This window comes from Rosa chinensis, chromosome 4, assembly GCF_002994745.2.
Source record: "Rosa chinensis cultivar Old Blush chromosome 4, RchiOBHm-V2, whole genome shotgun sequence".
NCBI classification, from domain to species: domain Eukaryota; kingdom Viridiplantae; phylum Streptophyta; class Magnoliopsida; order Rosales; family Rosaceae; genus Rosa; species Rosa chinensis.
In genome coordinates, this window is record NC_037091.1 from 61,388,372 (window position 1) to 61,411,038 (window position 22,667).

The 22,667-nt window shown below is 38.7% G+C and overlaps 4 protein-coding genes across 6 annotated transcripts; all 4 read left to right on the forward strand.

Annotated features, from left to right (window-relative positions):
* The first annotated feature begins 8,582 nt into the window (after positions 1 to 8,582).
* On the forward strand, positions 8,583 to 12,087 carry LOC112201008 (26S proteasome non-ATPase regulatory subunit 10). Of its 2 annotated transcripts, none has more exons than XM_024342016.2 (5): positions 8,583 to 10,168; positions 10,295 to 10,427; positions 10,619 to 10,743; positions 10,856 to 10,912; positions 11,780 to 12,087. In XM_024342016.2, the coding sequence occupies exons 1-5, from the start codon at positions 9,989 to 9,991 to the stop codon at positions 11,903 to 11,905; spliced, it is 621 nt and encodes a 206-aa protein (XP_024197784.1). In that variant the 5' UTR covers positions 8,583 to 9,988; the 3' UTR covers positions 11,906 to 12,087. The 2 variants fall into 2 exon arrangements, with proteins under 2 accessions (XP_024197784.1, XP_024197783.1); XM_024342015.2 differs by having other exon boundaries at positions 8,584 to 10,168; positions 10,856 to 11,002; positions 11,771 to 12,087.
* Positions 12,088 to 13,543: 1,456 nt separating this feature from the next.
* LOC112199715 (UDP-glycosyltransferase 13) lies at positions 13,544 to 14,379 on the forward strand. The gene is made up of 2 exons (XM_024340690.1): positions 13,544 to 13,973; positions 14,075 to 14,379. Exons 1-2 carry the CDS (start codon positions 13,544 to 13,546, stop codon positions 14,377 to 14,379), a joined length of 735 nt encoding a protein of 244 aa, XP_024196458.1.
* Positions 14,380 to 14,411: 32 nt separating this feature from the next.
* LOC112201009 lies at positions 14,412 to 16,042 on the forward strand. The gene is made up of 4 exons (XM_024342017.2): positions 14,412 to 14,799; positions 15,317 to 15,406; positions 15,522 to 15,618; positions 15,734 to 16,042. Exons 1-4 carry the CDS (start codon positions 14,559 to 14,561, stop codon positions 15,873 to 15,875), a joined length of 570 nt encoding a protein of 189 aa, XP_024197785.1. The 5' UTR covers positions 14,412 to 14,558; the 3' UTR covers positions 15,876 to 16,042.
* A 507-nt stretch (positions 16,043 to 16,549) lies between these two features.
* Positions 16,550 to 22,353, forward strand: LOC112201007 (protein GDAP2 homolog). 2 transcript variants are annotated; one of them, XM_024342014.2, is made up of 16 exons: positions 16,550 to 16,736; positions 16,898 to 17,008; positions 17,148 to 17,612; positions 18,052 to 18,129; positions 18,389 to 18,444; positions 18,948 to 19,067; positions 19,183 to 19,253; positions 19,466 to 19,559; positions 19,684 to 19,887; positions 20,138 to 20,389; positions 20,840 to 20,948; positions 21,054 to 21,121; positions 21,425 to 21,494; positions 21,576 to 21,650; positions 21,788 to 21,870; positions 22,008 to 22,353. In XM_024342014.2, exons 3-16 carry the CDS (start codon positions 17,289 to 17,291, stop codon positions 22,081 to 22,083), a joined length of 1,680 nt encoding a protein of 559 aa, XP_024197782.1. In that variant the 5' UTR covers positions 16,550 to 16,736; positions 16,898 to 17,008; positions 17,148 to 17,288; the 3' UTR covers positions 22,084 to 22,353. The 2 variants fall into 2 exon arrangements, with proteins under 2 accessions (XP_024197782.1, XP_024197781.1); XM_024342013.2 differs by having other exon boundaries at positions 16,553 to 16,736; positions 21,779 to 21,870.
* The last annotated feature ends 314 nt before the right edge of the window (positions 22,354 to 22,667 follow it).

Below are 22,667 nucleotides of genomic sequence, written 5' to 3' on the forward strand. Positions count from 1 at the left end.
TGGGTGGGTTCGGTGTTAGAGAGAAAAGAGGATGGAGTAGGTGGTGCAGCCTGTAGCTGAAGAGGAAGAGGAATGTGGATAATGGTAATGGGTCGTGCTATATATGAAGAGAGAGAGTAGCTTTGTTTTTTTTTTTTTTTTGTGCGGTCGAGAGGAAGAAGCAAAGAAGATAGCATAATCAGCACATGTGTGTAGGAAAGGAAAAAATCGGTGCTGACGTTAGCATGAGGCATTATACTTTTTTTTCTTTTTTTGTCTTTTCCTTTCTTCTCTTCTTCTTTCTTCTTTCTTCTCTCTTCTCAACGCATTTCCGCAAATACTATTAAAGACAATTATATTCCGCTCCCTTGATGGGGTTGACCATGTTGACCCGCATTGACTATTTCGTCCTTTTGTCGAAAATTCCATTTTGCTCAATTTTCCACTATTTTCTCTCGATTTCTGCAATTCTTCTTATGTCCTACACAACAAATAAAATTGGATTAACTACATTATAATTGGAACATGTACCATTTTAATCTGGCACTCTTGGCTAAACAAGGTTGGCGGTTGATCCAAAATCCAAACTCTATTATTGCTAGACTTCTTAAAGCAAAGTATTTTCCTAATTGCTCTTTTATGGAGGCTGAAGTCAAGGGGGGTGACTCCTACACCTGGAGAAGCATCACTTCGGGGAGGGAAGTGTTGAAGAAGGGACTAAGATTTCAGGTGGGTGATGGGAGGGGTATTTCGGTTTGGAAGGATCCCTGGATAGCGTTACCACTTTCTTTCAAACCTTTTTCTCCCTTAATGGAAGGGACAGAGGACTTTATGGTTGCAGACCTCATAGATGGGGAGAATGGAGAATGGTTACTAGACTTGTTTGATGAACTTTTCACAAATGGGGAGGTTGAGAATATTGCTTCTATTACGGGGTGCGGAAGACAGATTAATTTGGCATTTTGACCGGAGAGGTATTTACAATGTTAAAAGTGGCTACTATGTTTTTAACAAGACACAAATTGCGTTGGAAAAGGCTACTAATTCTGTGGCCGTAGAGGGTGGAGCCTGGCGGCGGTATTGCAGATGATATGGGGAGCTAATGTGCCTCCAACAGTGAGATTTTTTATGTGGAGGCTACTCAAAGAGATTTTGCCTACTAAGAGTGTGTTGGCTAAGAAAAAGATCCCTATCCATGATTTACGTTGCATGTTCTGCATGGGGGACGTCGAAACAGGTACCCATCTTTTTAAAAATTGCCCTGCTTTACTTTGTTTTTGGTTATATGGGCCCTTGAAGTTGAATGCCTTGGAGCACCCAGCCACATGCCTTAAAGTGTGGACGTTGGACGTGCTAGATGAGTTACCCAATGATCATAGAGACTTCTTCTTTGTGGGATTGTGGGCAATAAGGAAGGAAAGAAATAAAATGGTCTGGAATGATGCTGCGTTCCAGCCTATGTTTCTAATTGATTGGGTTGTCTATTTTTTGATTGATTACCTGAAATATCATCCTAAAGCGGTGAAGAAAAAGAAGAGGCCTATAACCAAATGGCAATGCCCACCTAGTGGTAGGCTGAAAATCAATGTGGATGGGGCTTTTAGAACGGATAATGGTTATGGAGGCATTGGTGTAGTGGTCAGGAACGACGCTGGTATGGGTATTGCTGCTCTGGCTAGACCTTTTCTACATGCTCACTCAGTCCTAAATATGGAAGCTGAGGGATGTAGAGCGGTTCTTCTACTTGGTATTCACCAAGGTTGGTCTGAAATTGACATTGAAAGCGACTCTGCCATTCTGATTGCTGCGCTCAATAGTTCGAAGAAGGATTTCTCTGAGGTAAGTCGGATTTTAGATGATTGTAAAGATTATTTTAATACTTTTCAGTCAGTTAGAATTCGTCATATTTACCGTGAAGCAAATGGTGTTGCTGATAGACTTGCATGCGCACCTTGCTAGTTTGTTTGCTATTGATGATGTTTGGTTGGCTGAGACTCCTGCTATTATTCAGGATGTTCTCTACGAGGATCATTGTAAGTGTTTTCCTGTAGCACGGGGTTTAGGTTTTATGTACCCCCCCCCCCCGTTGCAAAATCATACTATTAATATAATAAATGGAACCGAGCGTGGGGCTGAGCCTCCCAGCTAGGCTGGGTTCCAAACCCCTTTACAAAAAAAAAAAAAAAAAACTACATTATAATTGGCTCAAGTATTAGCTTAATTATAGTGTTTTAGATACAATTACATGCATAAAAATGTGTGTAATCAATTGTATAGGTTACAATCAATCTTGTATGTGTTTGGTGCAGCAGGACTTCTAAAAGGACAATTGAAAATAAAAAAATTCCATTGACGACGTTCGTTTGAAGCCGGCCGGCGACGGAGCTGATGGCAAGAAGGTAAACAATTCCGATTCAATCTCATCAAATCTGTCACGGTATACAATTTCATATCAGTCTCATTAGATCATTCAGTGTTACCCAAATAGAATCCATAGTTCTAGATCAAGATCAAAGACCAATAATCTTCATCTTAGAAGAAAAAAAGAAGAAGAGAAGATGGAGCGGAGAATCTGGATCAGCTTCAGCGGAGTAGAAGAAGATGGCGGAGATGATGATGAGGACATATATAAGTTAATGGTGGCTGAAGGGAAGGAGTGAGATTATGTACTGTAGATAAGGTCAGAGGGAGAAATAACCGGTTGGGGTCTCTCTCTCTCTCTTATTTATTATTAAATTCAATTCAATTAATCATGTCTAACTATAATTACAACTAATAACACTTGTCAAGTTTTTAGTATCACCACTAATTACAAATGGTGAACAAATTTGAATTCTGTATTATCCCTTCGAACATAATTGGATATGACAATTTCAATAATACAATATCAATTTTAATAATTGAATAATGTAGTTGCAACGTTGTCATTTGATTTTGGGGGGTGAAAGATGACAACATTATATGGTGTCGGTACAATGACCACATGGTAACCTTAGATCTGATTTTCTTATAATACTAGCTAGTCTGCTACATACCCTTACGTATAAGTTATATATGTGTATACATAGATATATCAAATAATGACCTTAGCTCCTAGCAGATGGTTCGTCCCAAAGGAGTGACCCTAAGAACACAGGGTGGTGTTGGCCACTTTCACATTCACGGCTAGTGCACCTTATGTTCTCAGCACACTCTTGTAGTATCCACTGTTTATCTATTGATTATATATCAATAAACGTGTATGCTTATCTTTTTTTTTTTTTTTTAGAACAGAACATATCCATTAATCAATCACGCTTACAATGGGGGGGACATAAACCTAAACCCCAAGAAACCACGGTTACAGAGACCATCAGGCCAAAGGGCCCAAACTCTAACCACCAAGCGCCCATCTCCAAGGCTACCTTGAACATTTGACTCCGAAAATTCCAGTAAAATCTTATAATCAACTGCCAAGAAGGCAGCGTCCTCTTCAACACCGTGTCCGATAGTGCTAGACCACGTGTATGCTTATCTTAGGAAGTGTTTCAATGAAAAATAAATGATACCCCATTTGTTTTCTCTAATCAAATCAAGCATCCTCTCCACCTCTTAATTCTAATTCTTTTTTATTTTTTGGTAAATGTCTATGCTTTTCATTGAACCACTTCACAAGATAAGCATTAGTAAATGCGTACGAGTCGGAGTGTGTACCCAAGTATTATCTTATCTTAGGCTCTTAGCCATGAAAATTTGACTAATTTGGTCCAGCTATTGCGTCTAGAGTAGAATTTCCTAAATCCGATTGTTCTAATCACGTTTCTACGATTTTTTTTCCCTTTCACTTCCTTGTTGTCCATTTCTTATCTTCAATTTGATACTTTCTGCTTAAGAATTTACGGTTCTGGACTTTAATTTAATTTGTTGTATGGAGTCAGGCGGTAAAGGTACTACTAGCTGCTGATGAATGGACTGGTATGATAAACAGCAAGCATGAAGATGGTCGGGCAGCGCTTCATTCTAATAGTGGAGATGCTGCTAAGCAAAGGTAAAGGTGTTGGGGATTTCGTAGTTTTCGTTTTATGTTTTCCAGCAATGTGTTTGGCTGTTGGAGAAAGTCGAGAAACCCACATATTATGTGATATGGGACAAGTTAACTGGGGGTTACTGGGCGATGTTAGGGTTTGGAATGGTACATTTTGACTAGAGGTTTGATACTTTGATTTATGACAAAATGACCCGAGAGCTGGCTAGTTTTAGTTGTGTTATGTCAATGTTCTGATTCATTTACTTCATAGGAGCTGATGTTAACAATGAGGTAATAAGATTGAGTAGATTACTATTGATTTCAGTTTCGTTGCATGGTGGACCTAATTCACCCAAGCAAGACTAACTGCTTCTACCTTCCATATGCTTAGCTTCTAGGCTTCTAGGACTCAAAACATTAAGCATTCTCATTTTGATCCTGGAATGAAATTGAATTATAAAAACCCAACAACAATAGCTAGCTATAGCAGGACACAGGATCGCCATTACTACAAATCAAAGCGCTTAGAGACATAGAAATGTCACCGATTTGGCAACCCAAAGCACGGAAAACAACCAAATCATCTTGTCGCAGACGTATCAAATGAAATCAACCAAGGAAGCAAGAGAGCGCCACGTACAACCAAATTTCAGAGCGTTTGGAGGAGGTATTGTCCAACCGAAGTCTTCACCAACGTAATACACCCTCTAACCTAGCTTGGAGTGTAGGCATCAATATTCCAGTTGTGATCCCTGATCCCCAGTATAACAGGAATTTCCCCTCTCATCATTCTCTATCTCATCTGCCATCTGTTGTGGTTTTTCCAAGTGCAGTTGGATAAGTTTATAGAGGAAGAACAAGTTTTGCTTACACTTCTTTATAAAGATATGTAATTTACATTTTTTTTTTTTGAAAAACTAGCTCAGGAGAGAATCCTCTCCCATTCCTCTTAACATATCTCAGATGTCAGTAGCTATAAACTACCGCACGTAATGACTACCAAATTTATCCAACCACATAAGGACAAAATAAACTAAAATGTTTTCAATTCCAAAAGCTAAAACAGAGTTGCACAGTGGATGAATCCTAATCGTCACACAGAAAGCAGAGTTACATAATGGATGAATACTAAATTGTCACAGAGAAAGCAGTCTCAAACGGAAAGATATAACATCCTGAACACAGATTTTAATAAAGATTGCGCGTGGAGTTCATCAACTCTTCAGATTAAGATTGCGCATTTCATCATTTGGTGCTTCCATCGTAGCATCATCTCTGAACGTGAAAACCGGGGTCATACTCAAGAAGCGACATGGGCGATCCTTGTACCGCTCATAATATTGCACCTTCTCATTGGCCACGGGTTCAAAATCAGAGCCGCCAAAAATGTATCGCATTATGAGTTGGCCCATTAGTCGACGTACTATTGGATTTGCCACAAGAAAAATACAGTGTTCATAATGTTCAAGTACAGCACAGGGCAACTTGCGACCAAGTTCATACTCACGATGTAGGCGAATAAAATTGATGTGCCGTTTATGCAATACTTCATGATTAACCCGACTGTGTTTCATGTGGTGGGCGGCTATCTCCATATCGCCTGACAGTACTTTCAATGCCAAGTCTGCAGGGAAACCATTTGAGACAGTAACAAGAGCATTCGCAGCCCTTCGGAAGACAAAATACTGCGGAGGCTTTGTATTTGGAGCGATTGAAACTTCCAGTTGCTCCCCTTTCAATTTGCATACAAGGCCATGAACAGCAAAACCCGGTAGCAACACTGAGGTAAGTTCGAGATTCAGTAATTTCAGTTGATCGACATTGCAGAGAACATCCTTACAGATGTCCACAGAATATGTCAGGGACGGTGACACCTTGTAGCAGTCATAGTAGACGCCGCCGTCTTCATTCTCTTCCATCGTTGCTGTCCTCACGATTCCAAACCCTAGTATGTAATTTACATTACTAGTTAATTCAGTATGAAATGTATGGGGCATGCGCAATTTTTGTTACCATGGTAATTAATGAATTTACTCACTCAATGTTTCTTCTTTACTAATTATTCTTGTAATTTTTCTTTTAAACAGTCAATAGTATATCGAGGTATATTTTCAACTGAAAAATGAATATATTTTTTAGCCCCAACGAAAATAAAATTGAGAGGATAACGAATCATTTGCGATATTGTTCAATAGAGGAAATTTAGAACGAGATTATAAAAGGTGTAATTTGAATAATTAGTAACTATCACTTATCAACGATAGAGATCAAGATGAAGTAAACCTTGATGGAGAATGACATCATTTGCAACTAGTACTGTTCTTTGGACGAATTGACTGATTTACAAAAAGGTCCAAAAAATGAACTTTTCAATAGAGAATGAACAAAACAATCAATTGTCACGATAACGTATATCCCCAAACGAAAATGCTCACCTGGTCAATTATTGACCAAGAAAATAATGCTCAACTACCCTTGGATGTAAATCCAATGGCAGAGAGAATTATTATTAAGTTGAGGTGTTTTGTTTTCCACCCTTGGATGTAAATCTAAGGGTTATTGAGCATAAATTCTTTGGTCAGCAACTGACCAGGTGAACACTACTGTATCCCCAAATATGGGATATTTGGGTATATCAATGATTTCCACTAGGCCTGGCAACGTGCGGGTACGGTGCGGGTTCTTAACGTGCCGGGTTCTTAACTGGCCGACCCGGTAAGAACCCGTTAGCTTAACGGGTTTCGCGGGCCAAACCCTGCGGGTTTGCGGGTTTTCCGTTGGAACCCGTTAAAACCCGTTAAGTTTTTTTTAAGTTTTTATCAAAGCAACTAAAACCAATTAAGACGGTATATAATCCCTCATTTGCCATTTTCTCTATATGAACTTTTTTGGTTTTCTATTTTGAAATTTATTATTTTCTATCTTTTTAGATTTTCTTTTCTTTTCTTTTTTGACAAAAAATAATTCACAAATCACAATTATACGACTATCCAACCGTCGGACCCTCACAGATCACCTAGAGGATCATCTTTACTGATTTATACGATGATCCAACGGTCGGATCCTCACGGATCGCCCTTAGGTTCATCCTCTCAAAATTGTACGAAGATCCAACGGTCGGATCACCTAGAGGATCATCTTTACCGATTTTTACCATGATCCAACGGTCAGATCCTCACGGATTGCCCTTAGTTTCATCCTCTCAAAATTATACGACGATCCAACGGTCAGATCCTCACGGATCACCTAGATGATCATCTTTACCGATTTATACGATGATCCAACGGTCAGATCCTCACGGATCGCCCTTAGGTTCATCCTCTCAAAATTATACGAAGATCCAATGGTTGGATCATCCCAGATCGCCTTTAGAATCATCCTCACAAAATTATACGACGATCCAACGGTCGAATCCTCACGGATCTCCTTTTGAATCGTCTTTTTACAATTATACGAAGATCCAACTGTCGGATCCTCATGGGGAATAAGAAAAATTACAAAAATGCCTTGGTTGAAAAAGAAAAAAAAAAAAAAAAAGGGAACCCGTATGGGTAATGGGAAATGAGTTTTTGGGAAGGATTTTGAGTTAACGAGTTCCCACGGGTTCTAACAGGTTTAGCCCGCAAAACCCATTAATTTGCGGGTTTTTTGCGTGCGGGGTTTTTTTAGCCCGGATTAATAAACGGTTGGGTTTGTGCGGATTTTTAGCGTGCAGGTATAGTGCGGGTTTGCAGGTTACGGGTTTAAATGGCAGGCCTAATTTCCACGGTAAGCCACCTCACGGAATCCAAATTTTTTTTATGCAATTTGGTTAGAATTCAAGCCAAATTTGGCTTGCAAACTGATAAAGTAAATCAAGTCATTTTTTATTATTTACTTGTTATGTTCCTCTTTTGCCATTCAACTGACTTTACTTTTATTTCATTTGTATCTTCTATTATTTTTAGTTATTATTCTTTTTTCTCTTCAAATTTTATGTCTATAAATTAGTTGACAATAAAAATTACAAATTTGCTCAGCTAAATTACAATTTTAAGAACTATACTATTACGAAGATCATAACGAGATCTATCAGTTGAGTTCAATATTAACAATATTAGCTAAATTTACATAATCATAAGTAGTCTTTTCATGCTTTCAGAAAAAACAAATTGTCTTTTCAGAAAATATGACTCACCACACCTTGACAGCAAAAAATTCATTAAAGAGCCTTTATCAATCTGCATATGCCAAGTAACATGCCTTTATCAAGCTGCGTATGACAAGCTAAATGGAAGACACATGTTCTAATTGATATTGATATTAATAAATGTACAATATAGGTTGCAATGTCGTCATTTTCATTTGGGGAGAAGATATGAATGTCAATAAATGAATAATATACTTCCAGTGAGGACGAATATATGAATGATGGCCATTTGTTTTGTACTACAGGATTTCGTTTGGATGACCACATTTTGTTTTTGGCTTAGAGATGATGACAACATTCTATGGTTCGCGTTCGCAGAATGACCACATAGTGACATTATGCTACAAGAAACTAGTTAGTAGTCGAGTACGCACCCTTATATATTACTTGATTGAGATATCAAAGACCATAACCACTAGCAAATGGTTCATCCCAGAGGAGTGACTCTAAGAACACAGGGTGGTGTTTGACCACTTTTACATATATGGCTAATGCATCTTGTGTTCTCAGGTCACCCCTTTGAGACACACTGTTTCTGTCTCGATTATATACCAATATATGTATATGTTTTATCTTGTGAAGTGTTTCAATGAAAAAATAAATAATACCTCATTTGTCTTCTCCATCCAAATCAAGCATCCTCTCCCCACCTCTTAATTCTAAATCTTTTTGTTGTTTGTATTTCGGTAAACATGTATGATTTTCATTGAACCACTTCACCAGATAAGCATTAGTTTATGCGTATGAGTGTGCATCCAAGAATTACAAGAGAGTTTGATTCATTTGGTTTAGCTATTGCATCTAGGATGGAATTTCTAAACCCCATTGTATTAATCACATTTCTATATTTGTTTTTTTTCATTTCATTAATGTAAAACTTTATACAAAATTTTCCACCTTTATATCATTCTAAAAAAAACTTTTGGATAAAACCACTCTGTCACATGATACAATCATCTCACTTAACGATCTGAATCTTCTCCTTGGCTGGGCATTATCCTTGGTTGTCCTTGACTTTTAATTTTGTTCATTGATTCGAAATCTAAAGATCAATTTATATACATAAACATAGTGCCAAGGATGAAGACTAGCCAAGGAGACAATTTGGATCCCTCGCTTAGATAGTGCCGCTTTCATAAGGTAATTTATATAATTTTTTTATAGAAAATTTTACAGACAGTACCTCAACTAAAGTTCATTCATCATTTTGGTACCTCAAATTCCAAAACTATCACATTGGTACCTCGACATTTAAACTTGACATAATTTTCATACCTTTCATCCATAACAACGTTAACTCTTATCGCCACGTGACTTATTACGATGGGCAATTTCGTCTCTCCCTCTGATCCACTATGTTCCCCCCTTCTTCCACTCAACATGGTTGTATGGAAGAGACAGAATTGCCCTTGAAATAACTTACATGGTAATAGAGTTGACACCGTTATAACTAGAGAGTATGAAAATTGTATCGATTTTGAATGTCGAGGTACCAATATGATAGTTTTTAAGTTTAAAGTACCAAAATAATGAATAGATTTTATTTAGGATACTATTTGTAAAATTTTCTCCTGTTTTATTTTTCATTGCGGAGTAAAAGAGGCGGGATTGTCCGACAATCCAATACAAAAAGTCGAAAATGCTCTCAATATTCCCCTAGATTTCACCCAAATATACCAAAACTACCCTTAGTCGGTTCGGTTCCCGTGGCCGTCTTCCTATATTACTCCCACGTCCCCCGGAAGCTGCAAATTTACGGGAGGTTTAACCCGAATTCCAAAACCCGGACCTTCAAAAACCCTAACTCTGCACACATGGAGATCGATCAATCGGAGCCGCAAACCAAAAGCGAAGACCTCTTCAAAGCCGCCGAGACCGGCGACGCTTCGGCGTTCGAATCTCTCACTCCAAAGCAGCTCGCTTCAGCTTCCTCTCTCAGAAACGAGGACGGCCGCTCCCTCCTTCACGTCGCCGTCTCTTCCGGTCACTCTCAGGTCCGTCCGGCTTCTCCACTTTTCCTCAGTGCTGGTCTTTCTCTGCACTTTTGTTCAGTTTGATAGCCTCTGCCTCAGAGTCCACGAATTTTTTTTTCTAGTTTTTAAATTTTTATATGGATTCAGGTGGTAAAGGTACTGCTAGCTGCTGATGAATCGAGTGGTGTGATAAACAGTAAGGATGAAGATGGTTGGGCACCGCTGCATTCTGCGGCGAGCAGTGGGAATGTAGTAATAGTGGAGATGCTGCTAAGCAAAGGTAAAGGATTTCCTAGTTTTCGGGTTTATGTGTGCTTTGCTATGGAAGAAACGAGCCCATTATGTGATATGGAACAAGTTAACTAGGCAATGTACATTTTGATTAATGGTTTGATTTATGGCAAAATTGACCCCAGACCTGGCTAGTTGTGATTGTGTTATGTCAGTGTTTTGATATGTTTAACTTCATAGGAGCTGATGTTAATTTGAAGAACGATGGTGGTCGCGTTGCACTTCACTATGCTGCCAGCAAGGGATGGATGGAGATTGCTGAAAATTTGATCTCACACGGGGCAAAGCTTAATGTACAAGACAAGGTTTGTAAATCTGTACAAGACTGGGAACTATACTTGTACTCATATTCATGACATGTTCACAGGCTCTTGCAATTTCTTCATTTGTCAATTATGTGGTCTATATTTTGTTCAGGTTGGTTCCACCCCATTGCATCGAGCAGCTAGTACTGGGAAATCACAATTGTGTGAACTTCTAATTGAGGAAGGAGCTGAAATTGATGTTGTTGATAAAGCAGGCCAGACTCCTCTTATGAGTGCTGTGATTTGCGAGAACAAGGAGGTAAGATTGAGTGGATTCCTATAGATTTTACTTTTGTTGCATGTTGGACCCAAGCAAGGCTTACTGCTTCCACCATCCCCATATGCTTTGCTTTTAGGCCTTAACATTAAGCATTCTGATTTTGATTACTGGAATGATAGAAAGTTTTGGAAATGTATTAGTCTCTTAATTTATTGTGTTACATTGTCTTTATTGTCTATATACACTGCAATATGTTCTTGTCCGCTATTCTCTCAAGAACAGGATACCACAATGCTTCAACATAATGGCTATTTTGTTGTTAAGAAGGCTTAAGGATCCTTGGTAATCTCACCCACGTGTGAACTAGGATTGTGCTTGGCCTGAGTTTGATTTCATCTGGTTTTGTATGAAATTGAATTATAAACTTGAATCATATGTTTGTTTCTAATATTTATGCTTGCGATGATAGTTCTGTTGTAGTCATGTAAAGTATGGTCTTGTGTTACATACCTGAATACTGTCAGTTTCCAAATAAGTGGGATTCTAGTAAATCTGATTTTGAACAATAGATGTCTTTTCGCATCCAATTGAGTATCCGATTATAATTTTTTAATGCGAGTTCAACTTCAAAAGTGTAAAAGTTCATGCTTGTGGATTAAAATTCTGTCACCACCGTTTACTATTTGCTAGATAATTTTATGCTTCCCATTTAGAAGACCTTTGTACTTTATATCAACTTCTAGTCTAGTCTAGCAGAAAGCAGAGCTGAAGAATTTCACATATGTCTTTCATTTGCATTGTGCACAGGTTTCTCTCCTTCTAATAAGGCATGGAGCAGATGTGGATGTGGAAGACAAAGAAGGGTACACAGTGCTTGGTCGAGCTTCGAATGAGTTCAGACCATTATTGATTGATGCCGCTAAGGCGATGCTTGAAGGGTGATTTTTTAGGACTAATTTGTTTATCGATGGAAAAGCTAAGTAGCAAGGTTGTCTTCTATGTATTTGCGGAGAGATGTTCCGGTTTCCGAAACATGTTAATCAAATTTTCTTTGTTGATAAGACCAATTGAAGTTTAATTTCAAAAAAGAAAAGAAAAAAAAAGACCAATTGAAGTTTTGTTTGTACGCTCAAAAGTCAAAAGTATGAATGAATTAAACAGTGTAAAGATCAATATGGGAGCAATGCAATTAGTTTGAATTTGTTTCGGACCAATATGCCACCAAAGCAATTCATGTGGTTTATAATTGAATGCCTGGAGTTTTTGAGTCTTTAACTATGAACTGATAGCGCTCCTTCAGAGCTACCTTCAGGCTTTAGCAAACAATTCACCATAACTATATCTCGGAAGCTGTTGGATTCCAGCATGGGGCTTTGACGCCCACGCCCTTCCTACTACTGGCCGCATTGCTTGTTCAAAACATCTGCCGAATCACCCTCATAACCATTCACCCCGCTGTCACCCTCGCCAGAGTCTTCTCTCCCCTGACGGTTCCTCCCAGCTTTTCCCTCAAGTCAACCACATTGAGCTCCATCTCCTTCCTTACAACCCCGCCACCGCCAACTCCAATGACCCGTTTATCTCATATTCAAATCCACTCGTCACTCCTCGCTCCCTTGTTTTCCTCTGTTCTCATCCACGACTGTCACCCTAATCTCCCCTGTTCTTCCCGTCATTCAGTCTCTTCAATTTCATCTCCCGGCTCACATTCTCTTCACCTCCATTTCTCTCTTAGCTCATCACAACACAGCAGCTTCATCAGCCGGTGATGTTGTTGACACTCCCTTGCCCCATGCCAACAAGTAAGAAAGTTAAGTAAATTCCCTTCTTACCAACCACCAAGGGGTAGATGCTCATAGAAATAAAGATACACCTGTCGGCCGGTGTGCTCTTCTTAAAGCCTACCTCCGACTCTCTAACTACTAACTACCCTCCATGCATTTATAATCTTTAACTAACTCATCGTACGTACCATATATTTATTCATACCAATCCCAAATCGAAGACACATGCACTTCCTCATGTCATCAGAATGCGGTAACGTCCTCCTCCGGCGAGCCCAGGCTCATGTCGTTCTCCTCCCAAGCGCCGGCATGGGCCATCTGACACCCTTTCTACGACTTGCCGCATTGCTATCCCAAAACCACCGCTGCCAGTTGACCCTCATCACCACCCACCCCACTGTCTCACTCGCCGAGTCTTCTCTCATCTCTCGCTTCCTCTCTGCCTTCCCTCACGTCACTCAAATCCATTTCCACCTCCTTCCTCTCGACCCCACCACCGTCAACTCAACCGACCCCTTTTTCCTCAGATTCGAAGCCATTCGCCGCTCCGCTCATCTCCTCCCCCCGCTCTCCTCTCTTTCCTCGCCTCCCTCTGCTCTCGGTTATGACGTGAGCTTAATATCTCCTGTCCTCACCGTCATTGAAGCTCTTTGGTTACGCCTTCCTGCATACATTTTCTTCACCTCCTCGGCCAGAATGCTCTCCCTCTTTTCTTACTACCAGTGGCAACCACATTGAATCTGGGATTTGGTGGTGATGTTGTTGAAATTCCTAGCATTAATCCTCCAGTACGCATATGAGCATATCTTCAGTCCCTCCGCTACTTCTGACTCCCAATAGTCTCTTCGCTAATATATTCATGCAGGATGGTCCAAAACTCCCTAGATTTAATGGGATTTTGATCAATACTTTCGACGGGATAGAAACAGAGGCGGTGGAGTTGCTGAATGGAGGAAAAGTAATCGAAGCGTTGCCTCCACTATTTACTGTTGGACCTTTAGTGCCCTGTGAGTTTGAGAAGGTTGATGATGATCAATTGGGAAATGCACAACTATTGAAGTGGCTTGATGATCAGGCTGAAGGGTCAGTGGTGTATGTGAGCTTTGGAAGCAGAACAGCTCTCTCAAGAGATCAGATCAAAGAGCTTGGTGATGGGTTGGTGAGATGTGGGTTTCGGTTTCTGTGGGTGGTGAAGGAGAAGCTAGTAGACAGAGAGGAAGAAGAGGGTAGTTTGGAGATTATGGAGAAAATGGAGGGCTGGACCAAGGAGACATCTTGGGTCACAAGGCAGTGGGAGGGTTTTTGAGTCACTGTGGTTGGAATTCAGTGGTGGAAGCTGCCTGGTATGGTGTAAGAATCCTAGCTTGGCCACAAAATGGGGATCAGAAGCTCAATGCAGAGGTGGTTGAGAGAAGTGGGCTTGGGATATGGGCCAGAACTTGGGCCTGGACCGGAGATGACCCGGTGGTGGTGGTGAAGGGGGAAGACATTGCTGTGAAGATCAAAGAGCTGATGCAGAGTGAAGAGCTCAGAGTGAAGGCTTTGAAGATTCGAGAAGAGGCTAAAAGGGTTGCTGGGTGCCGTGAGAAAATTTTCAAGGGACTGATTGAGGAGTGGAGTAAGAATACTTGAAGCTAAAAAAACTCCAATAGAAGCAAAACTCTGATGTGACCAAAACGGCAACTTTATGTGGCGTTTTTGTCAAGTAGGTGATATTTGTTGTGGTTGATATCAACCATAAAAATAAAATCATCTTTGTTGAGCTATCTTTTGTTGAGCTTGGGCTGTGGTATAGTGAGGGGAACCACACCATGGTTTCCTCCTCTATCTCAGCTCTCTCTCATTCTTTCTCCCATGTTTCATGTACTAATTTGGATGTGTGTGAAAAACCCGGTAACCCTCTTAAAAAACTGGTCCAAATTAAGAGACGCGGTACAGTTTGTTCTAGTTCTAGTGATCAAGGTTCTTCTTCTTTACAATCTCGCCGAGGTGTTCTTCATAGCTCGGTTGCTTTGGCTGCTTCAGCAGCTGTTCTTTTCTGGTCCAGTCCAGGTATATATGATTCCAAATGTCCAATCTTTGCTTTGTTCACTTGCTTCTTCTTTGTCTTTCAGTTTTCAGTAGTATGGGAAGATTATTGCTTTCTTTAGTCTACTACTATTGAGGAAGCTCTTACCTTGTGCTAGCTTATCCAGAAATCACTGAAACTGATTCACCAACCCAAAAAATCTGTTTAATTCAGTCAAAAGTTACAACTTAGCTATCCTAAAGTGTATGAGCAGTTGTACTATTCATCCATTTGTTCTTTTTCTTTGTGTGTTGAAAGCTATTATCCAATTGACATGAATTGTGGCCACTCATATTGATGAAGCTAACCAACTACTTCATTCACTTACGGTTCCAATTTTCATTATGTTAAATGATTTCCAACTTGCAATACAACAATTTGGGTGAACTTTCCAACTAGGGAGCTTAGGAAGTTGAGTGAAAATATAAATGAACTTGTGGTCAATACTCAATAGAGAGAAAGCAAACTTAAACAACAGTACTTGATTTTTCGGTGTTGCAGCTAGAGCTGGATTTCTATCGGGATCGACCGGGATAGAATCAATTCCGGGTCCTGAATTACCCAAAGTGGAGTTCCTTGACCGCTTCAATGGTTTGATCCTCACTCGAGTTTCCTAATTATCCTACTTACATTCAGTTCTCAGCGAGCGAGTACTGAATAAGCTTCATATTGTGTATGATAGAATGTTGTTGAATTGTTTATGCAGAAGAAAACCAGAAAAAGTATGCAGAAAATGATGCGAGATTCAAATCATCTCCATTACTCCAGGGGCTACTAGAAAAATCCAAGCTCAACAAAGAGAAGTAATGCCTTGGCTTGCATTAGGGAATAGACCAATAGTGTGTACATGGTTTTTGATTCCTTTTCATATATAGTGACTATCTCTAAAGTTCTCACACTAAACTTGGAAATGTTCAGGAATAGTAGGGAAACTCAAGACAAGTACTGCCTACGCGGAGCAGAATGGGGAGTTGGAGATTGCTCAGCGGAGGGAATGAAGCCCGGCGAGAGAGACAAGTTCATTGCAATGTTGAAGGAGAGGGCTGGTGTCAAAGATTGACGACTACTTGATGCTGTGGCGGAGGCTGCTTCATTTCTTAAAAGATCATGAATATAAGATCATTAGTACTTGATCAACTTGGTGTAGCATTTCACAATTGCAATATCATTCCTTCTTGATCCTCAGCAAGACAAATATTTTCACTACAACAGAAATTTTGTAGAGAATTGGAAAGTGTCGGAATTAAAAAAGGTCAAGATGGTCAATAAAAAGTACAAACTTTATGCAAGTAAGAGACGGACAAGGAAGAGAGTTCATCTCGCTTAATCCTCTCCATTAACCAAAACTAACACACAATAATCAAGGCTTGAAGGCAGCAACACCGATTCTTTATTTAAAAAAAAAAAAAAAAAACTAACACACAATATAAAGTTTAATAGTTAGAGTTGGGACTTGAAAAAAAAAAATCAAAAATTGAGACTCAAACACTAGATACAAAGATTTCATGCTAAATCGCTCGAACAACCTTATAGAAGATTCATACTAAAGAGACAATGATATTTATTGACCAAAAACAAAGAAATGAGGAAGGGGAATGGTCTTACGCGGAATTCAGGGGAAGATGGAGGGGTGCTTCTCATATTATGAGTCCAAACGAGACAAAGGACAAAAGAAGAACATAAAAATAAAAAGTTGCAGTAATAATAAGCAATCATGTTTTTTCGACCCAAAAAGAAAAATGCTTATAATATATTTTATTGAGGGCTAAGCGGTTGTTTCTGTTCCTGACCAAAATACCAAATGACCTCTTCTGCTACCTCATCGACCCTGCAAAAATAGCTGTATTATTATCAATACACACACAAATACCAAAAAGATTTGATTTTTCTCTTTCTCTTATTCCCAAACTCAAAATCCCAGGTTCTCTCTCTCTTTAACCCACAAAGTTCTTAGATTTCCTTCAATTTTTGATTCAATCGATTTCAATTTTCAGTTTGCCGGAAAAAAAAGAAATTTTTTTTTGAGGGTAGGGTTAGATATGCACAGTGGGAATTGAATTGAATTCATGTCGTTTTCTGCAGCTCATCAACTGCCAAACGAGAATTTGCCAAGGAATTGAGTCGCTCTTAATTTGATTCTGAATTTGAATTTGGAGAAGGAAAGTGATTCCTTGGTTTGTGGAATTGCATTTGGTAAGGGTTTTTGTTGGGTATAGTAAAGTTGAATTCTTTTTTGGTCAAATTATGAAGCTTTGATCAAGTCATGATGATATTATCTGTTTGTGAATGCTGTTAATTTGGTTGTAATATGGATTGGTTTTGTTGAAATTAGGGGAGCGCTGTGATTAGTTCGGGTTGGCATTGTAGAATTTGATGTTTTAGTGACTTAGTTGAAGCTTGAATTATTGAGAGTTGTGGTGTAGAGTGTTGAATTTTGGCTTGGGAAGTGTGGCTTTAGCTCGGAGTCTTGAAAATGTACCGGACTGTGGCTACAGCTACAACTTCAACTCGGGGTGGATCTCCCACCGATAGTGGGGATTATGTGGTTAGTTTGGATCAAGTGCCGCGGTGGAGCAATGCTGAGCATCGGTCCTCTATGGAATATGACAATGAGGATCCGTCCTTTCCAAATTCTTACTTCCCTGATCCTTTAACTTCTCAGTCCGGGGCTCAAAATGGTCTCAATGCGATAGTTTCGAGGTTTCCAGTTGATCATGAAATTAATTCAAAGATATATTTGTGGAGGGGGAACCCTTGGAATCTCGAAGTTGATGCTGTAGTAAACTCTACAAATGAGGTGAGTGCTCTGTACCTTTGTAGTGATACATTTCTGATAGAACTATGTCCATTTGTCTGTAGGAAATGAGAAGGTAACGGTATCTGCATGGTGACATTGTGGTTGTGTATTGCCTTGACTAGTAACCTTCTTGGGCATCTAAGAACTTGGCTTTTCTCCTTGAACCTCACCAGGCGTCTTAGACAATTCATCTCATTCAGGGTGTTTCTTTCGTATTTTCTTATTAGAAAGAAGCGATAACTTGGAACAAAGCATTCTTGTCTGATATAGAATTTCAATATTTTTGAAAATAAATTTTAGTTTTCAAATCAGTCATCTTTGAGCCAGCAAGTTCCAAATCAGCAAATACCATCAATCACATCTGGATTGGGCAACCAGTGGATGCACGTGGCAAGTGAATGGGTTTATCCTAACATGCTTTCAATTCGATCATTTACAGAACATGGATGAAGCACACTGCAGCCCTGGCTTGCATGCTGCAGCTGGACCTGGTCTTGCAGAAGAATGTGCCTCATTGGTATGCTACTACTTAAATCAAATTTAGTTATTCTATGGGAAATATGTATAGTTTTGACATTGATCATATAATCCTTGACGTTTGATACATCATGTAAATAGAGATTCTTGCTTAAATTGAATATGTTGAATAGGAGACGGCATACGATTTTCGATGACATAAACTATGTATCATTTTATTTAAAAGCCTTCTGGTTGGTGTTCTATTGCAATTGATTAATATCAAGTTTCAACTCATTTGAACCTTTGTTCCTTGACAGGGTGGATGCCGAACAGGGATGGCAAAGGTTACTAAAGCATACGACCTTCCAGCTAGGTATTGGCATTTTTCATGTATATGAAAGAAGAAAGCTGAATCTATGTAGTATTATATTAAAGCTCATTTCTATTTAGTAGTATATTAAACCATCATTTAGCTCCTAAGCACTCTTCATGTATGTATTTTTGGATTCACAAGACAATACTAGTTTTTAGGATATGTTATTAGCATTTACTTTTAGCGATTGTCTGTTCATTACTTGAGGTTCTATGAACTTCTCTTGATGTCCAACTAGGCTATGAGGACGTCTATTGAAGATAACATTTTTGCCTTGAATGTGTTTTTTGTATTTATTTAGCATTAAGGATGTTTCCATAACTCATGGTTTCTTCACTTCTTGTGAGCTAGCTTAAAGTAGGTGTTGCATATCATGCTCTAGCATCCTTAGCTTTACGCTTTGCATTAACATTTTATTCTGTCCATAGAGTTTGTGTCCTAGTATAGGTGCTGCACACAAGATTCTTGGGTCAATAAAAGATGCTTTTTCCTTGTGTAATTAGGAGGGTTATCCATACTGTTGGTCCCAAGTATGCTGTGAAGTACCATACTGCTGCAGAAAATGCTCTGAGCCACTGCTACCGTTCTTGTCTTGAACTCCTCATTGAAAATGGACTGCAAAGGTGGGAGGCGATAGCTATAATATTATCTTAAAATTTCTATCTATTCAGCTCTTTATTATTATTTTTTACTTTGTTTCCCTCATAAAGTCACTGTGCTTGGCAAATTTATCTGCAGCATTGCAATGGGCTGTATATATACAGAGGCTAAGAACTATCCTCGTGAGCCAGCTGCCCATGTTGCTATAAGTGAGTTTGTTTCTTACATTCTCCAAAATTAAGTTCTTTGTAATCATGTTGACATGAAGCGCATCGGCCATGGTTGAGCATCCATGCTGAATTACTAAATTTCTATTCATGAATGTATATCCATGTTTTCATTGTTCCTGTATAACTATTTCTGAAGATTGCATTTCTTTTATTCTTGCTCTCAAGCTCATCTATTGTCTGCTTTTGTTCAGGGACTGTGCGACGGTTTCTCGAGAAACAGAAGGATAAAATTGCAGCTGTTGTCTTTTGTACTACCACATCAACTGATACAGAAATTTACAAAAGGTGCTTTTTCTTTATCGACCGGATGTCACTTGTTCTGATTCATTGTGATATGTGGCGTATAATTTTGAATAATTTTATTACAGAATTTTGAGATCTCATTATCTCTCCACTGTTCTAAGTGTAGATTGCTTCCGCTTTACTTTCCTCGAGATAGACTTGAAGAGGAGGTTGCCATGTCAAAACTTCCTGCAGATGTAGGCGATGAAAATGGTGAGACTATTATAGATGAACGCAAAATCAGAATAAAGCCTTTGCCCAAAAAAACTGCTCCAAAGCCTCCACAAGCTCCAGTTGACCTTCCTGTTAGTGATGTAGGCTTGGCACGGAGGTGAGTTAATTAGCAGTATCATACATTACAAATAAAAATGTAAAGCAGTTCTTGAGTAATATAACAGAATGCTCACTGCAATCAGCATTGAAGAACTCCATGTTTTATATAGCAAAGCTCATAGATTCTGGATACCTGATTCTCTGTTTATGTGTTTATCAAGCCGGTGGTTCATTTCGCTAGACCTTGAACTATAATTAGCTGCTTTGGATTTCATCATTAACTTACTTGCTGAACAATTGTTATACAGGAACTCATCACATTTGGATTCGTATCTGGATCCGGCCTTTATGTCTTTAATAAAAGATCCGGACCAGAGACGCAGGGAACAATGGGAAAAAACTGCTCAAGCCCAAAGTGGATGGAATTGTGCTAAAATGCTTGGCTTTGGTGATCTTGGTGGACCTCCATTGTCTGCTGCAGAAGAATACTCGCTTCATTCAAGATACCTTGCTAAAGCAAACTCTCTCAATCTTTCAGAAATTGCGGAAATGAAAATTGTGTATGCTCTTATATCTCTTTGCTCTTCAGTGGTAATTGTTAAATCTTTAGCTTATAGATTTTTACACCTGTCTATTTAGTAATGTATAAAATGCTTTCATTCTGATTTCCCTTTGCTATCATAGTATTAGTAGCTCTTCAACTGGTTGGGATTCAAATCTTTGACATAAACAAAAGGAGGTAGTGATGTGTTGTTAAACCAATGAAGGTTAATCTAAAAACATTTTGCACTGTGGTGGAGATGTTTAAACTTGAATTTTATTACTATTTATCCCCAAATTGTGTGGATCAATTTCTCCATAATCCTGAAAAGGCAAGGGTATTAAAGAAAGCCCCAGAGGAGCTTTCTCTTTTGTTGTAAGATTATATTAATATTTTATGCAAAAGTTTGGAGTGTGTCTTCTGGGCAGTTAATACTATATTAAATTGCATATTTTTCTCTCTATTTCAGCTACCGAGGTGGAGTTGACAGCGAGGGTCGTCCTGTAATGGTAGTTGTGGGGGCACATTTTCTGTTGCGATGTCTTGATCTAGAACGATTTGTGCATTATGTTGTCAAGGTAGCAAAGCATTCGAGTTTATGTTTATCTGCAGATGTCACTAAGCAATTGTTTATAAGTATGCTTCAAGATGCATGTTTTTATTTTTCCCCTATTGATTTACAGGAGTTTGAGCCCATAATACAGAAGCCTTATACTGTTGTGTACTTCCACTCTGCTGCATCTCTACAGCTGTAAGTTCCTCATAGTTTAGTTTTGAAAAAATGCAAGATTAAATGATACTAGGCTACATAAACATTTTATTCTAGTTTATAATTACACCTCAGGACACTTCTGTTATTTGGAAGATTAAAACAAACTTTTGAGCTTGCAAGAATTGTAGAACACTAGCAGAATAACTTTCTTGTTGGAGTTCTTACTACGTAGTCCTTTAGGGATAAGTGGCAAGCAGTAACCAAATAGCTTATATATTTTCTGTAAGCTTTTCTGTAAGCTTTTCTGTAACTGTTCAGTTTTGCTTTCCTAAACGTATGCAGTCAACCAGACTTGGGGTGGATGAGAAGATTACAACAAATACTTGGTCGTAAGCACCAACGTAATCTGCATGTAGGTTCCGCTAACTTGTCCATCTACTTGAGCCATGATATATCTACAATCACATCTCTGATCCTTGTTTCCTTCACATAGGCAATATATGTCCTTCACCCTACATTTGGACTTAAGGCGGCTGTTTTTGCTATGCAATTGTTTGTGGACAGTGTGGTATGTCTAGTTTCATTTGTGTATAGTCAGTCATTAAAATTTCTTTTCACTTAAAAAACACATTGTAACCTATCAAAAAAAAAAAAAAAACACTTTGTTAGTAAGTGGTATTTAACACTTGTTTCTAGGTCTGGAAGAAAGTGGTATATGTGGATAGATTACTGCAGCTCTTCAGATATGTTCCTCGTGAGCAGTTGACCATCCCCGACTTTGTGTTCCAGTTGAGTTTTCTTGTCCTTCCACCCATACACTTGGTCTTTTAGCAAGTCTTCATTCTGCTTTAGACTGATTATCTGCCTTGTAATGATATGATTGATATCTTTGATTCTGATGTTTTTTATGACCATGATAATGTAGGCATGATTTGGAAGTGAATGGTGGGAAGGGTCTTATTGTGGACCCAAGAACAAAGTACGTGTATCATCGTCCATAGTATACACAGTTCCATTAGGCAACGAAGAAAGAAAGTCGATGGATTGTGATTTCTTGATTCTATTCTCGTTTATTGTATAATATAGGTAGTAGATGAGAGTTGAATTTGTCTGTTGCTTGTGTAGAAAAGCTATAATTTTTTTGTTTTTTCACTCATTTTTAATGAGCAAATGATCTGTCTGTCTAAGATGAAACTAGTAATATTCTTTCTTGTAACGTCTTTGGATGAGTTATCAATAAAATGCAAGTGGGTTTGAGCTTTGTGAGAGCAGATTCATTGCCAATTCAAATTGCAGAAATTGGCTTAGAAATAACCGTGTCAGATTTGAGATGAGTGGTTTTGCATACCGATGAGTGTGAAGTTTATTTAACACTAAATTTTTTTTTTTTTTCACTATGTACTCTATAGCTTTTCTGTGTAATTTAAGCAATCAAGCGTATGTCAATGTAGTATTATGTTGGAGGTGATTATTTGGTTTGGATCACCTCACACACATTCTTTTGTAGTGATAGCAGCTTTGTTGAATACTAAATTAAAAAGTTAGTTTCTATATCTAATAAAATTAAACAAAAATTAAAAAGTTT

Excerpts from the sequence above, each read along its gene's own strand:
- LOC112201008 (XM_024342015.2), top strand. The coding sequence starts at position 9,989 with ATGGAGATCGATCAATCGGAGCCGCAAACCAAAAGCGAAGACCTCTTC. Across the intron at positions 10,744-10,855 it reads AGCTTAATGTACAAGACAAG|GTTGGTTCCACCCCATTGCA; the intron begins GTTTGTAAATCT and ends TATTTTGTTCAG. Across the intron at positions 11,003-11,770 it reads TGATTTGCGAGAACAAGGAG|GTTTCTCTCCTTCTAATAAG; the intron begins GTAAGATTGAGT and ends CATTGTGCACAG.
- LOC112199715 (XM_024340690.1), top strand. The coding sequence starts at position 13,544 with ATGAGCATATCTTCAGTCCCTCCGCTACTTCTGACTCCCAATAGTCTC. Across the intron at positions 13,974-14,074 it reads AGACAGAGAGGAAGAAGAGG|TGGTGGAAGCTGCCTGGTAT; the intron begins GTAGTTTGGAGA and ends GTTGGAATTCAG.
- LOC112201009 (XM_024342017.2), top strand. The coding sequence starts at position 14,559 with ATGGTTTCCTCCTCTATCTCAGCTCTCTCTCATTCTTTCTCCCATGTT. Across the intron at positions 14,800-15,316 it reads TCTTTTCTGGTCCAGTCCAG|CTAGAGCTGGATTTCTATCG; the intron begins GTATATATGATT and ends TCGGTGTTGCAG. Across the intron at positions 15,619-15,733 it reads TCCAAGCTCAACAAAGAGAA|GAATAGTAGGGAAACTCAAG; the intron begins GTAATGCCTTGG and ends GGAAATGTTCAG.
- LOC112201007 (XM_024342013.2), top strand. The coding sequence starts at position 17,289 with ATGTACCGGACTGTGGCTACAGCTACAACTTCAACTCGGGGTGGATCT. Across the intron at positions 19,068-19,182 it reads ATTGAAAATGGACTGCAAAG|CATTGCAATGGGCTGTATAT; the intron begins GTGGGAGGCGAT and ends ATTTATCTGCAG. Across the intron at positions 21,651-21,778 it reads AATTGTTTGTGGACAGTGTG|GTCTGGAAGAAAGTGGTATA; the intron begins GTATGTCTAGTT and ends ACTTGTTTCTAG.